Here is a 15,149-nt window from a genome sequence, read left to right on the forward strand (position 1 = left end):
GACTCTGGGCATTCTCATAAGGGTTATATCCCAGGGCCTCTGGAAATCACCAAATTCCTAGCTATCATTCTTGCTGGGAAACCATTCCAGACAAATTTCTTACTAAGAAGTAACATTTTATAGAGCACCCCTTCCATTCTGATCTATTCCATCACTGGGCTGTGAGTTAGTTGACTTTCTTGCACAATTATTCTTTAAAACACAAGAAACCATCATTTTTATTATGTTGGACATATTCTTCTTCCTCTCTAGCACCAAAGAACAGAGAGAGAAAAAAGCCTCAGTGTGAAAGAGATACTGAGCTCTAGCCACTGGGTTTCTTACTGCTTAAGCTCTCTCCCTCAGTGAGCCAGACTCACAGCCTAAACTAGGCAGAGGATGTCTTGACACTTAACACTACTAGGTTATAGTCCTGGTGCTTGTCACCAAGGAAAAGAGATTTCCAACAATAAACCTGTAAACACCCAAGATGCACTCTGCAGCCCTTGCAGAACTACTATTGGCATTCATAAAATGTTCATGCTAAGAAACGTTGGTTCTCTAAGTAGAGGGGGTTTGTTTAAGCACATGGAAGGTTGGTGTCCACAGGTTTAGTCAGGACTACAAAACCCCAGTGTGGTGTAACTGGGACTTCCTTACCATTAGGAGGGCCAGATACCGGTTCTAGTCCTTATTGTTCTTGTTTTGATTTTTTTTAATTTTATTTTTGCCAAAGCACTGCTCAGCACTAGTTTATGGCAGTGCTAGGGATTAAACCTGAGAACTCAATCAGGCCTCTACTGTCCCTTTAAAAATGTGTTTCCTTTGTAGAAAATGCTGGATTACCTAAAGGAGAAAAAGGATGCTGGATTCTTTCAAAGCCTTTCTGGCCTTATGCAGTCCTGCAGGTAAATAGAGGAAAACCACATGCAGTATTTTTTAACTCTTCATACCCAAAGGAAAAGAATGGAGAAGGAGGTCACAAAATAGAGTGGCTTACAGTACAGTTAGTGAGACATGTTTTGCTTTTTTTTTTTTTACTTGTGATAATGGGGCTTCTTATTTATTTTTAATTATTTATTTAATTATTCATTTTATTTATAAAATGGAAATATTGACAAGAATGTAGGAGAAGAGGGGTACATTTCCACACAATGCCCTCCCCTAGAGCTCCATATCCAATACCCTCCCTTGATAGCTTCCCTATTCTTTATCCCTCTGGGAGTATGGATCCAGGATCATTATGGGGTGCAGAAGGTGGAGTCTGGCTTCTGTAATTGCTTCTCCGCTGAACATGGGCATTGACAGGTCAATCCATACTCCCAGCCTATCTTTCTCTTTCCCTAGTGGGGCAGGGCTCTGGGGAAGCGGGGCTCCATGACACAAGGTAGGGTCCTCTGCCCAAGGAGGTCAAGTTGGCATCATGGTAGCATCTGGAACCTGGTGGCTGAAAAAAAAAGTTAAGATACAATGCAGAACAAATTGTTGACTAATCATGAACCTAAAGGCAAGAACATTGCAGATGAAGACTGGGGTCTCTGTTTTGGAAAAGGGTAGTAGGTCTCTTTTAGGTTTATTCTAAGGGGCCCATGACTTTACTAGTTTTTGCCTGAGCCTGACATCTAATATGCTGGTGGACCCAGGTTACTGTCTGGGGAGATGGTGTCACAGTTGGAAAAAGGACTAAAAAGCTGGGTCAGAGAAGAGAATAGCTCCCAAATATGGGGAAAGTATATAAATATTGTTAACTGTAAACCCCACCAGTTTAATATGGGGTCCATATTCAGCGCAGGAGCCTATGTAACCTCTGCATCCCTGTAGGTCTGAGCTCACATTCTGTGGTCATGGCTAGGAACATTCCAGGCTGCACTAATTTCAGGACCCATCTTCCTCAGGTAGTAGGTAGAATATGTTGTCCAACCTCCCTTCAGAGAATGGAACATTCTCTACCATTATTATTTGTAATTTTTTAAACACAGCTTTTTAAAGAATCTACTTTATAATTATTTTTAACTTGACTTTGTTGAGTAGTGGTTTACAGTACAGTCTCTTTTTTTCACCACTCCTGTCACCAAGGATCTGTGACCCCCCCCATCCCCACCCCCAAGATAGTTCTCCCTCACTCTTAGGTAGAGGTTGACTTTTTTTTTTCACATTCAGATGTTCAATTCTCTCTATTCCACATATGAGTGAAACCATCTGGTATTTGTCCTTCACCTCCTTACTTGCTTCACTAAGCATACATAATCTTCTCTAGTTCCATCTGCTTTGTCACAAAAGACACAATATCATTTTTTAATTGCTGAATAATACTCCACTAAGTATATGTCCCATAACTCTTTTATCTGTTCATCTGTCTGCTGGACTAGCTTCACGGGCAGGAGAGAGAGACAACCAGGGACTCATGGCTGAGTGGTACGCAGTTCAGTCTTTATTCATGTGGAACACAGAGTAATCTAAGCTATCTCTAATCACAATCCTGTCCTTATATATCCTGAGGCAGAAGTGTCAGGTCCAAAGAGGATGTACGTAGGATAGGGGGTGGGGAGAAGGAAAAAGCGTGCAAAACAGTGAGGATGAAACCAATGCCCTGGAGGCAGGGCAGTGCTTAGTTAACAGTGGTTATGTAAATAGAATACAGTGTTAAGCGGGGGGATTAAACCAATGAAACATAAGGGGTCTTAGAAGCAGAATTTAGAAGCAGACCAACATCTGTCGGAGGGCATTCTAGTTATTGTCACCTACGTTATAAAGCCAAGAAGATGGACATTGTTTCTCTAATCTTAAAAGGTCCAACCAGATAGTATTTGGAGGGGGACATGTTATCTCCTCAGACACATGCATCCACAAAGATAACCTGTTTATTTTTCTAGTTGCCCTCCCACTTTTTTGTTTTGTTCTTTTCATCAGGGCTGAGCATGACTATCCTTCAAACATACATGCTCACAGAAATCAAAGCAGAGAAGAATTAAGGTGGGCGACACCTCATAGTCACTCACAGCTGTGTTTGAATAGACCCAGTTAGGCATGCGAGTCATCTTCACCTTTAATACTTCTTTGAGCCTGAGCAGTTATTTGGAGGACATCTTTTTTGACACATCCTTTATGGTGGAGGTCCACCATGACATGAGACTGCTTTGACTTAGACTGAAAAAAGCACTAAACTGTGAATTTATATTGTCAAACTATGTGAGCTTTCCCTTATGGCCAAAACCTCTGGCAAGTGAGCCAGAACTCAGGGTCACCACACTTGATTATTTCATAAATGAATCAGCAGTCTTTTAAAGAATATCTATCAGCTTCTTCTCTAAGATGTCCATGGATTTTGAAAAGTCTAACTCACTCAGCAAGAAATCAAAATGATGATTATTCAGCTCATTTGCTGCCAGTTACTGTTCTCAGAAATGGATCATTGGGTTTTCTATCTGAAATTCTGGGCTCCAAGTTCCTTCTATTACTGGACTCCATGATTTCGCTAAACCTAGTTGACTAGATAAATACTGTACCCTGGGGGTGCAAGGAGCACACTTGTGCTGCCTTTAGTTCCTGATTCCCAGTCCCGTCTCTCCCATCAACAGTCAATCCTTTTATTACTGCTCTCAGAAAAAAAGAAAGAGTAATATTGCCAGACCTGACTCCTGAGGCTGAAATGAGGATTCAGAGCTGACAAAAATCAAAGCCAGCCAGCTCTATATTGCTTGTGGAATTTCCAGTGAAATCTCTAAGTGTCCTCTCAGTAATGAGGAATATGGAATGTTGCTAAACTCATTTAAAATGATAGTATAAAGGGACAGGGGACATGCCTTCAGAGACCAACCAAATCCTGCCAGAGGATTTAAGTTCTTTTAATAGACTTTTGATTACTGTAAAAAATACTATGTTGAAGATTGTTAAGCAGTAGAAAAATGAAAACTTTAGAATTACATGCTTGGTGGCTGGGGAGACAACATAGTGGTTATGCAAAAGACTTTCATGCCTCAGGTTTTTTTTTTTATTATTTTAATTTATTTGTAAAATGGAGACACTAACAAGACCATAGGATAAGAGGGGTATAATGCTCACCAGAACTCCGTATCCCATCCCCTCCCTTGATAGCTTCTCTATTCCTTTTTAAATTTTTTTTTATTTATAAAAAGGAAACATTGACAAACCATAGGATAAGAGGGGTACAGCTTCACACAATTCCCACCACCAGAACTTTGTATCCCATCCCCTCCCCTGACAGCTTTCCTATTCTTTAACCCTTTGGGAGTATGGACCCAAGGTCATTGTGGGATACAGAAGGTGGAAGGTCTGGCTTCTATAATTGCTTCCCCAATGAACATGGGCATTGACAGGTCGATTCATACTCCCAGCCTGCCTCTTTCCCTAGTGGGGAAGGGCTCTGGGGAAGCTGAGCTCCAAGACATATTGGTGGGGTTGTCTGTCCAGGGAAGTCTGGTCGGCATCATGATAGCATCTGGAACCTGGTGGTTGACAAGAGAATTAACATATAAAGCCAAACAAATTGTTGACCAATCATGGACCTCTAAGGGCTGGAATAGTGCAGATGAAGAGTTGGGGTATCCTTCATTTTGTAGATAGCTAGTAGGCATATTTTAGTTAAATTCCAAAGGGCCTGTGGCTATACTAGTTTGTTTGTTTGTTTTTTTCCTTTTTCTTTTTGCCCCTGAGCCTGAAATCTGATATGCCAGTGGATCCAAGTTATTGTCTGCGGAGATGATGTCATGGCTGGAAAAAGACCAGAAAGCTGGATCAGGGAAGAGAGTACCTCCCTAATATGGGAAAGTAGTATAAATATTGTTGACTGTAAACCCCATAAATTTGATGTGATCTGGGGTCCATAATTAGCTTAGGAGCATATGTGACCTCTGCATCCCTGTAGATCTGAGCTCACATTCTGTGGTCATGAGTTGGAACATTCCATGCTGCCCCAATATTGACCCCTCTTCTTCAGATGTAGCATGGAGTATGTTGTCCATCCTCCCTTCAGAGGATGGAACATTCTCTACCATTATTGATCCAATGAATGAGATTTTGAGGTCCCAGGTTCAACTCCTAGCACCACTAGAAGCCAAAGCTCATCAGTGTGTACTCTGTTGTCTCTCTGTCTCTCTCTATATATAAATATATATGTGTATATATATTTCATTAAATAAATAAAATACATATTTTAAAAAGTGTTTGGATGGGGGCTGGGCACAGATGCACCTGGTTGAGTGCATATATTACCATGTGCAAGGATTATTAGTTCAAGCCCCTGCTCCCCACATGTATAGAGGATTTCTTAAACCTAGAAACTATGTGGCTCTTCAAAGTGGGAAAGGTACTGAATTCCCCCCAATGTATTTCCAGTTCAGCAGCCATTTTCCTTGTCAGTGGCTAAAGGAAACCAAAGTTTGCATAGTCTTAATGGACTCAGCCCTTAGTTTCCCCAAGAATCCTTTTGTTGTGAGACCTTATGTTCTGAAGTCCTATGAAAGCTTTCAGATTGTGGAAGGAGTTAGAGTTTGTTAAAACAAACAAACAAACAAACAAAAAACCCAGAATGATCCTCAATTGAAAATAATATGATTATAGTGTCTTCATTGTCCAGCTTTGTGGTTTTAGACTAAGGGTTCCTGGCTAAATGGGACTTATAGTGTTGGCTGTCACAGGGAAGTTTGGGGAAATTAGGAACAAAAATGCAGTCCTGGACCTCTGCTTCCCCAGAACCCCATCCCACTAGGGAAAGAGAGAGGCAGGCTGGGAGTATGGATCGACCCGTCTATGCCCATGTTCAGTGGGGAAGCAATTACAGAAGCCAGAACTCCCACCTTCTGCATCCCACAATGATCTTGAATCCATACTCCCATAGGGTTAAAGAATAGGAAAGCTATCAGGGGAGGGGATGGGATATGGAGTTCTGGTGGTAGGAATTGTGTGGAGTTGTACCCCTCTTAGCCTATGGTTTCGTCAATGTTTCCTTTTTATAAATAATAAAAATATGCAGTCCAACTTGTAATAGCTTCAGGGATCTCAATGACTCGAGAAGAAGACTTCATCTCAGCTACTAGTGACTCTTGAAGGATGCAAGAATCTTAAATGACACTTTGCCCTCCTAAATCTGGAAGTTTTTAAACCCCCATCAATATTTACCCTTGGTTCTAAAAACCACAATACTTCGCGATTCTCTGAAAAAGGAGATAAGTGGGGGAAGTAAACATTAACTAATGTAACTTAAAGTAAACTTTTCCTTGAGTAACATAAAAAATTTTTTTTATTTATAAAAAGGAAACACTGATAAAAACCACAGGATAAGAGGGGTACAACTCCATACAATTCCCACCACCAGAACTCCGTATCCCACCCCCTCCCCGGATAGCTTTCCTAGTCCTTATCCCTCTGGGAGTATGGACCAAGGGACATTATTGGGTGCCGAAGGTGGAAGGTCTGGCTTCTGTAATTGCTTCCCTGCTGAGCATGGGCTTTGGCAGGTGGATTCATACTCCCAGCCTGTCTCTCTCTTTCCCTCATGAGGCAGGGCTCTGGGAAAGCGGGGCTCCAGGACACATTGGTGGGGTCGTCAGCACACCTCACCACACTCCGCCAAATTATCATCTTCCTCTGCCCTAAACATAGAGTCCCCAGCACCCCCTTTTAATTTCCCTTCTCCTTCCTTCCTTTTAAATCCTGGCTACTGCTGAAATATTCCACTGTTCCTTAATTGGTAAATCTTTCTAAATCTTAATCTGCAAAAAAGGGCCAAAGCTAGACTTATGTGACTGCCACCATAGATGTTCATGACCCACCCCCCTCAAGCATGTGACAAAGGCTGTGTGTGACACACATCCTGCTTGCCACAAACTCAGTGTTTCATGAGATTCTCAACCCTTTGGAATGTAGTAATCACTTATTCCAATATTCCAATACAAGGACAGAATAGTCTCAGTCAATAGAAATACTGACGATAGAATTCCGTTCTTTCTGTGTGTGTAGTCCTGAACTTTGTTTTCTTTTATCCATTATAAGTGTCCTTGATTTGAATGCATTTGAAAGACAAAATAAAGCTGAAGGCCTGGGGATGGTTACAGAAGAAGGAACACGTAAGTAACTAATCAACTCTAAGGCCACACACACTTTACTATTGAAATCTTAGCTATTTCTGGTTGGAATCCCACTCACTGATTTTTTTGCCACAAAGACTTGTCCCATTTCAGCAAAATCCATTATCTTTTATCTTTCACAAATCCAGCATCCAGGCTGGGTGTGTATATTTATAGAGACAGTTTTGACTAAGGAGAAATTGTCATGGTGTTTCTGGCTTCCTTACTTGGTGTTCTTTTGTTTTTTCTCCTACCACCAGTCATTGTTCGAGAGCGTGGTAAGTTTGAGTCTCTGGTCTGAGTTGTCTACTGTGTGTTTGAATCCTTATGGGCTCTTATTTAATTACCCCAATGCCAACACAGCTTGGGCTCAGTGGTTGCATGTCACGTTAACTCAGTAGTTTGATGCTTAATTAAAGCACTATCTTCCATCTGTCATAACATGGATTATAGTCTGTGGACCATCTCTATTTGTTTCCCTACAACTACATCCTGGCACAAAGTGACTTTATTGGTCTTGTGTTCTGCAACTTCAGTTTCAACTTAACTTGGTTTTGTCAACAGTCGCTTAAGTTCCCATTCCAAAAATGGTCTGACATAGCTCCTTTTGCATTTTTTTTGCCCTTATCTGCACTGAAAGGTATTACGTATTGAAAAGCCAAGCAAATGCTTACCAGTGTTTTGTGTTTTCAAGGTGAAAAAGTGCTCCAGAATGATGAGTTTACACGAGATCTCTTTAGATTCCTACAGTTACTCTGTGAAGGACACAACAGTGGTAAGTGGAACAGATTGATTTGTTCAAGGGAAAACAACATTCAGGTACAAAAATTATGATTAATTTCAGGATAGCGCATTTAATACAGCCATTTGATAACTCAAGGACAACACTGAACCCACTTCTCCATAAGAAACCCTGTAAAATGACCCTTTAACTTCGTGGATAGTGTTACTTGCCACCACCCAGGCTAAGCTATTTCTGGATTCTTCAGATGGTGACTCTAAACCACCAGTCCTTTGTGTCAAGTCCCTCAGGGATCACTAAATTCTGTCTCTCATTTCAGTGGGATGGGAAAATTCAGGGTAGTACTTTGTCTTACAGAATCTGTTAAGATCAAATGGTACTTTTCCCATAACCTCTTCTGAGTTGAGAGGGCATGGCCTGCTCCCTAGCTGTGATAACGTGAGGCTCTAACTGAGTTCTGGTGTTCTCAGATTTTCAGAATTTCCTACGAACTCAGATGGGCAACACCACCACTGTGAATGTTATCATCAGCACTGTGGACTACCTTCTGCGTCTGCAGGTGAGTGGGGCCAGCCTTAGGGTAGGAAGGCATCCCACCTAGATTCCAAAACTTAAGGACAGTTTCACAGGATCACAGATCCAGATACATTCAGACACAGTCACGTCCCAATATGAGAGGTACTAGGTCACACAGGGGAGGACCAATACCGAAAGTGTAAGTTTGAGGGCTAAAATCAGTGTGGGGAAGAAGTGATGAAATAACGTGCCTATTTTAAAGTGCTAGATTGCTGTGGTTTTACCAATGAAAACCTGATCACAGTATCCCAAATTATATAACCAACTTTTCACTAGGAGCAACAGTTACAGAAATACCTCGTGGTGGGAAAAAGATGTGTACAGATTCTCAGTGTAGAAAAATTTCCTGGGGGCCAGGTGGTGGTTCACCTGGTTGAGCACACAAGTTGCAATGAGCAAGGACCTAGGTTTGAGCCCCCATTTCCACCTGCAGGGGCGAAGCTTTGCGAATGTTGAAAGCACTGCTGTCGGTATCTCTCTTTCTCTCTTCCTCTTTTATCTCCCCCTGCCCTCTCGATTTCTGGCTGTCTCTATCTAATAAATAAAGATTAAAAAAAATTTTAAGACATTATTAAAAAGAAAGGAAAGAAAGAAAGGGAAGGAAGGAAGGAAAAAAAGAAAGAAAGAAAGAGAGAGAAGACTCCCATGGCTTAGTTGTCAGAATGCAAATATTATGCAAAGTTATACACACATAAAAAAAGTCCCCCCCCCCCACTTCTTTCTCTTTGCTAATTCCTTAGCCTGGTTCTGCCATTTCACAACTGCAACCTAAAGCAATCTCTTTCACCTCCCTGTGATCTCATCTAGAATATAGGCAATGTCATCTCTAAAAGTGGTAGTCAAGATGGAGATCCCTGGCACTTATGGTGTTAGATACCATCTTCTTGTCACTGTAATCATTTGGGTGATACCTTTTCTGCATGTCTTTCATTGTGAATAAATTCTCTTGTGCCACAGACAGACCCAGCTGAACACAGTCCTCTTTCTCCTCTGTTCTTTCTTGCAGAGGCAAATGTGTGTCTTAAGAAATGCTAGGGGTCAGATAACACTGTGCTTCTCTGGGTTCTCAGGCTTCTGCCATGAAGAAGAAGTCACAGAGAACTGTGGTGGATATCTGTTATATTTGGGGAGTGGGAGGGTGAGGACACAGAACTTTGGTGGTAGATGCAATGCAATCTTACAATCTTGAAACCCTCATTAATCATAAATAAAAATTAATTAAAACATCAGATACCAGGAAAACAATTCAAAATAATCTTGTCAGTGTTATCTTGTGCAGAAATAGATATTTTGGGGGGAAAATTACACCAATATTGGATCTTGTGCTCCTGCAGATTGGACTTAGCATCAATACCTGAAGTCTGAGAAGTACTAAATATTGCTTATTTGCTCTTAGGAATCAATCAGTGATTTCTACTGGTATTATTCAGGGAAGGACATCATTGACGAGTCTGGACAGCACAATTTTTCCAAAGCCCTGGCAGTCACCAAGCAGATTTTCAATTCTCTTACAGAGTACATCCAGGTATGTGCTATGAAGGGCATGCTTGGAAACAGAGAATGTTGTAATGCTCCTAAATTCTGAATTCCCCGAGGAATGTTTGGCTGCTCATATGGACTGTATACTTAATGCTAGTACTCACAGTATTTCTAGCCTATAATTAGAAGCCAATGGTGGCTGATTCTATGAGAATCTATAATTATGATTCCATACTAGGATTCGTTCCTTCCATAGTCACAGCAAGTTTACATTTTTCTGGTTACATTGTGCTTTCCCTCCTAGGCTGAAATCTTTTGCAGGTAGGATTTTTTTTCCTCCTGGGTTATTGCTGGGGCTTGGTGCCTGCACTACAAATCCACTGCTCCTGGTGGCCATCTTTTTTTCAGTTTTGTTGTTCTTGTTATTGTCGCTGTTGTTGGATAGGACAGAAAGAAATCAAGAGAGGAGGGGAAGACAAAGAAGGGGAGAGAAGATACCTGCAGACCTGCTTCACTACTTGTGAAGTGACTGTCCTTAAGGTGGGGATCTGGGGGCTTGAACCAGGATCCTCACACCAATCCTCGTGCTTTGCACCATGTGTGCTTAACCCAGTGCACTACCACCCAGCCCCATATTTTTTTTTTCATTTCTTTATTATTGGATAGAGACAGAAACTGAGTGGTGAAAGGGAAATAGAGAAGAAGAGAGACAGAGAGACACCTGCAGCCCTGCTTTACCACTCGTGAAGCTTTCCCTCTGCAAATGGGGACCAGGGGCTTGAACCAGGGTCCTTGTACACTGTAGTGTGCATGCTTAAGTAGGTACACCACCGCCTGGCCCTGGCAGGAAATTTCCTGTTCATTGTAAAATTCTTTACTTCAGAACCAGAGAGATAGCTTATCTGGCAGTATATTTGCCTTGCCATGTGTGTGCATGACTCAGGTTCAAGCACCACATACCACATGGGAGGTGCTGTGGTGTTAGAGGAAGTACCAGTGCTATCATCTCTCTATATCTATCCATCTCTCAAAAACAAAAAAAAACTGGTGGCCTGGAACAATCAAATTACATATGTGTGAGGCCCAGACGTAGTAGTACTAGTGGTGGTGGTGGTGGTGGTGGTGGTGGTAGTAGTGATAGTAGTAGTAATTCAACTCTTCATTTTTAGCATAGGTGTTCAGTAAGTATGGAGAGTAGAGTAGAAAAATAATTGCTGTGATGAAGTAAAGAAAATATAAATCAAGTGTCTTGACTCATGAGATTAGAAACAGTCCATGAGATCCTACTAACCTGTCCTGAGATAACTCTGCGAGAAAAGAAGTCTCAGAGACACATCAACAATATTCAGCGGCAGGCAAACTGACACGTGAATTTCAGATTTCACATCTAGCCACTGCTGCATTCTTTCTCTACTCAGAACCTCTTTTCATCGCTACAGTGGTCTGGCTACTATGAGAAGGAATAAAGGAGCTATTTTGGAGAATATATATATACATATATATATGTATATTTAAATCAAAGTAATAGCCACATCCCACAGTTATCTTTGATATAACATGATGTAACAGAAGACGACTCCTCCTCTGCCTCCTCCTCTACCTCCTCCTCCTTTTCCCCTTTCTTCCCTCCAGGGTTATTACTAGGGCTCAGTGCCTGCACCACAAATCCACTGCTCCTGGCAACCATCTTTTTTTTTCCTTTGTTGTTGTTGCTGTTGTTGGATAGGACAGAGAGAAATTGGGAGAGGAGGGGAAGCAGAGGGGGAAGAGAAAGATAGACACCTGCAGACCTGCTTCACTGCTTGCAAAGTGACCCCCCTGCAGGTGGGGAACTGGGAGCTCGAACTGGGATCCCTGTGCTTCACACTATATGAGCCTAACCTGGTGTGCTATTGCCTGGCTCCCAACAGAAGACTTCTAAACTCCATTTAACAAAGGTCCAGGAGATAACTCATCTCTAAGAGGGTATGCCTTGCCACATATGAACACCAAGGTTTGAGCCCCAGCACCACAGGAGAGCACCATGGATGGTACTCCACAGATGGTGGAGTCTGACTTGCTGTCTCTTCCCGTTTCTTTATCTGAGAGGAAAATTAGGGCCAGAAGCAGTGAAATCGCACATGCATAAGGACCCAGCACCATAAAATATTATAAAAAATAAAGCCTATTTGATGAACCGCGCACACTTAAGCCATATTTGCTTATTCCAATAAGCATAAAGCTAAGATTACTAACCCCAAAGGGGGGTTTTAAAGGAGAGTTGGCTCCCTGTCACTCAAGGATTGTACAATATCAAGGGAGATGCCTAGGAGCAGGTGATTGCTCTGAAGCAGCAAAGAATGTGCAATACCTCTCAGATTCATTCTCTGCAGACCCCATCTTATTTATTTATTTTTATAATTTTTTTAAGAAAGGAGACATTAACAAAAGCATAGGATAGGAGGGGTGCAACTCCACACAATTCCCACCACCCAGTCTCCATATCCCATCCCCTCCCCTGATAGCTTTCCCATTCTTTATCCTTCTGGGAGTATGGACCCAGGGTCATTATGGGGTGCAGAAAGTGGAAGGTCTGGCTTCTGGAATTGCTTCCCCACTGCACATGGGCATTGACTGGCCGATCCACCTTAATCTTCAGAATTTACTGTGGGAATTTTAACTCAAAACTAATGGAGAAGCCTACTTTTGGTGGATGTGGGTTTCTTTCAAAAAGTAGTTATGCTCAAAAACCAATGTAAAGGTTTCTAAGGAGCTGACATCACTCTTTCCTTCCCCTCCCACCCCACCTCCCATTTAAACAATACTTTTTAAACCAGCATAGATGACTTAGGGATGTTGGTAACATGTCTCTTATTCACCTCTCCACTGGGAATTCTGCCAAATGTTTTTTTCTAGAAGTGCCCATTTTAGTAATTTCCTAGAGGCTAGAAAGTTAGTTATATGGGAGAGTTACATTTAATAAATGGTGGTTCGGGGGAGCCCACCTGCATAGTGCACTGCTTTCCATGTGCGCAACCCAGGTTTGAGCTTAGCCCCACTACATTGAAGAAAGCTTCATGCTCTGGTCTCTATCACCCTCTCTCTTACTCTCTAGAAAAATAAATAGAAAGAAAAGTTGGTTCAGTAATAGTATTTGAAATTAGGAGAAAGATTATCAACATGGAGAATGGTAACTTTTTCAAAATGGTAACTGTTATCCCTCAGTGTTTTGTTTCCAGGTAAGCCAGATGTGATCTTAGGTCTGAAATTTAGATTGATGATAAGAAACTCCTAAAAGTAGTTGAATAATATTCAGAATTTACTTGAGTAGCTAGCTATGGAGTCAAAGCACTTAAAAGCAAAGCTCTGCTTAAAAAAAAAAAAAAAAAAAAAAAAAAAAAAAAAAAAAAAGCAGGTCCTAGAGGCCAAGGCAGTAGTACAGTGGGTAGAGTTCAGGACTATTGAGTTGCAGATCCCAAACACCACATAAGCCAGAATGATGTTCAGTCATGTTTTAGCCTAGAGCGTTTAACTCTTTAAATAGCATTTTCTGTTATAAGATTTTATTTAAAGAATGAATTCTGAGGGTAAAAGAAGACCTGGAAATAAAATGACCCAACTCTGAAATTCCTGGTGCCCTTTCCCAAAATGTAATGGGACTGTAGGGTAGTAATATCCTGGAAAAATACTAAGCACAAACTGTCATGCTGCTATAAGGAGTGCCCAGAGGCTCGTTCTCGGGCAGATTTCTAAGCAGCTGGTGGCATGTAAGTGACATCAAGCTGTCTCCTCTCCACAGGGCCCCTGTATTGGGAACCAGCAGAGCCTGGCTCACAGCAGGCTGTGGGATGCTGTGGTGGGTTTCCTCCATGTCTTTGCCAACATGCAGATGAAACTCTCTCAGGTACTGTGGCCTGTTCCCCAACCCGTCGTTGGTGTCAAGTGTTCAGTCAGCACCCCCCCCCCCCCCCCCCGGGTAGTCTGGTGTGGGAACTCAGTCAGAAGGCTGCAGAGGTCATCCAGGTTGAGTTTCATTTTTACGAAGAGGACCATAATGGGAGACAGGACTGAATGCCTCCAGGGAGGCCCGAGTAGGCTTTTCGCATGGATGCAGCTTCCTTCTTTGTATTCCCTCAACCTACCCTTTTCATCAATTGCTTCAACACTTGCTTTTTGTGGTGCTAATCCCTGGTGCTTCCATGTCACTGTTTGGCCAGTTTATACATAACACACCAGCTCTGTCTGATGTCCAACATCTGCATGTCTCTGTAATTCACGTGGCCCATCCTTCTCCCACCTTTGCTTCCTCCCCTACCTACCCATCTCTGCTTTTCTTTCTCACTCCCCAGCTCTCTGGCAAGATGAAATAGAATCACTAGCAGCATTTATTCTGAACTAATAAATGTAGCATATGTAGTAGTCTGTTGCCTCTCTCCATGGCAACACATGAGAGAACTTCAGGATATCTTTCGGGCTGATCAGAATTAACAATGGCAGTATTGACTGAAATAACATGTAGCTAAACTCAGTCAAGGCTGCCACATCTGCCTCCTCTCTTCTGGAATGTGCTACTTAACCCTTTCATTTTTATTTTCCCCTTTTGACTCTGGCCATATGGGAGGGCTGCTAATTGGGTGGTAACACGTCCATTGCTCAGCCAGGGCAGAGCAGTGCAGGTGCTCTGCAGACAAGAGCCTGGCCCTGCCCCCTCCTCTCTCGTGATTTTCAGGAAGTCACTTCCCCTCTCAGGTCTTTGGTTTCATCATCTGTATGTTACTAGACACTGGGATAGTTGTTCTCTGAGGTCTCCTCCAGTGCTTACAGTCTCCACGAGATTTTGTTTGTCAAAAGTAGGGAGGACCCCCTCTGAAATTTGAAGGATTAGACACAGAACCAGTTTCGCAGAGACAGTCTGTAGATGTGGAGCTCAGAATGAATTTCTTGTTTTCACCCTCAAATCTTCCACCCCAGATCACCAATGGATTAAATTTTTTTCTCCTTAGATAGAGCTACAAAGCACAGCACTGACTTAAAGGTGCCCTGCCTGCAATATCAAGATTGAAACCAAACAGACTAGTATCAAAACCATGCAGGAGAATAGCCTCAAATATATAAATATATATGTATGTATATATTGTTGAAGGCACCCTAGATCACCACCTGCTAGAATCAGGAAAAGTTAATCTAGAAAGAAAGGAGAACCCAGTTGATGAGTATAACTCTGAAACCTTAATTGGATTGTAATAATATTCCCAAAAAGCTGATGGGTAAAAAAAAAAAAAGTTTTAAAAAAACGATGATATATTTAA

At 41.9% G+C, this 15,149-nt stretch overlaps 1 protein-coding gene across 1 annotated transcript in view; it reads left to right on the top strand.

Moving 5' to 3' along the window:
• Positions 1-15,149, top strand: part of RYR3 (ryanodine receptor 3) — a 691,732-nt gene that overhangs the window by 649,737 nt on the left and 26,846 nt on the right. The window contains exons 80-86 of the mRNA XM_060175180.1: positions 811-887; positions 6,991-7,064; positions 7,325-7,342; positions 7,759-7,839; positions 8,277-8,365; positions 9,779-9,907; positions 13,640-13,744. Coding sequence (XP_060031163.1) covers positions 811-887; positions 6,991-7,064; positions 7,325-7,342; positions 7,759-7,839; positions 8,277-8,365; positions 9,779-9,907; positions 13,640-13,744 — 573 coding nt within the window. The remainder of the gene's footprint in view (positions 1-810; positions 888-6,990; positions 7,065-7,324; positions 7,343-7,758; positions 7,840-8,276; positions 8,366-9,778; positions 9,908-13,639; positions 13,745-15,149) is intronic.

Source organism: Erinaceus europaeus, chromosome 16 (assembly GCF_950295315.1).
Source record: "Erinaceus europaeus chromosome 16, mEriEur2.1, whole genome shotgun sequence".
Taxonomy (NCBI): Eukaryota; Metazoa; Chordata; class Mammalia; order Eulipotyphla; family Erinaceidae; genus Erinaceus; species Erinaceus europaeus.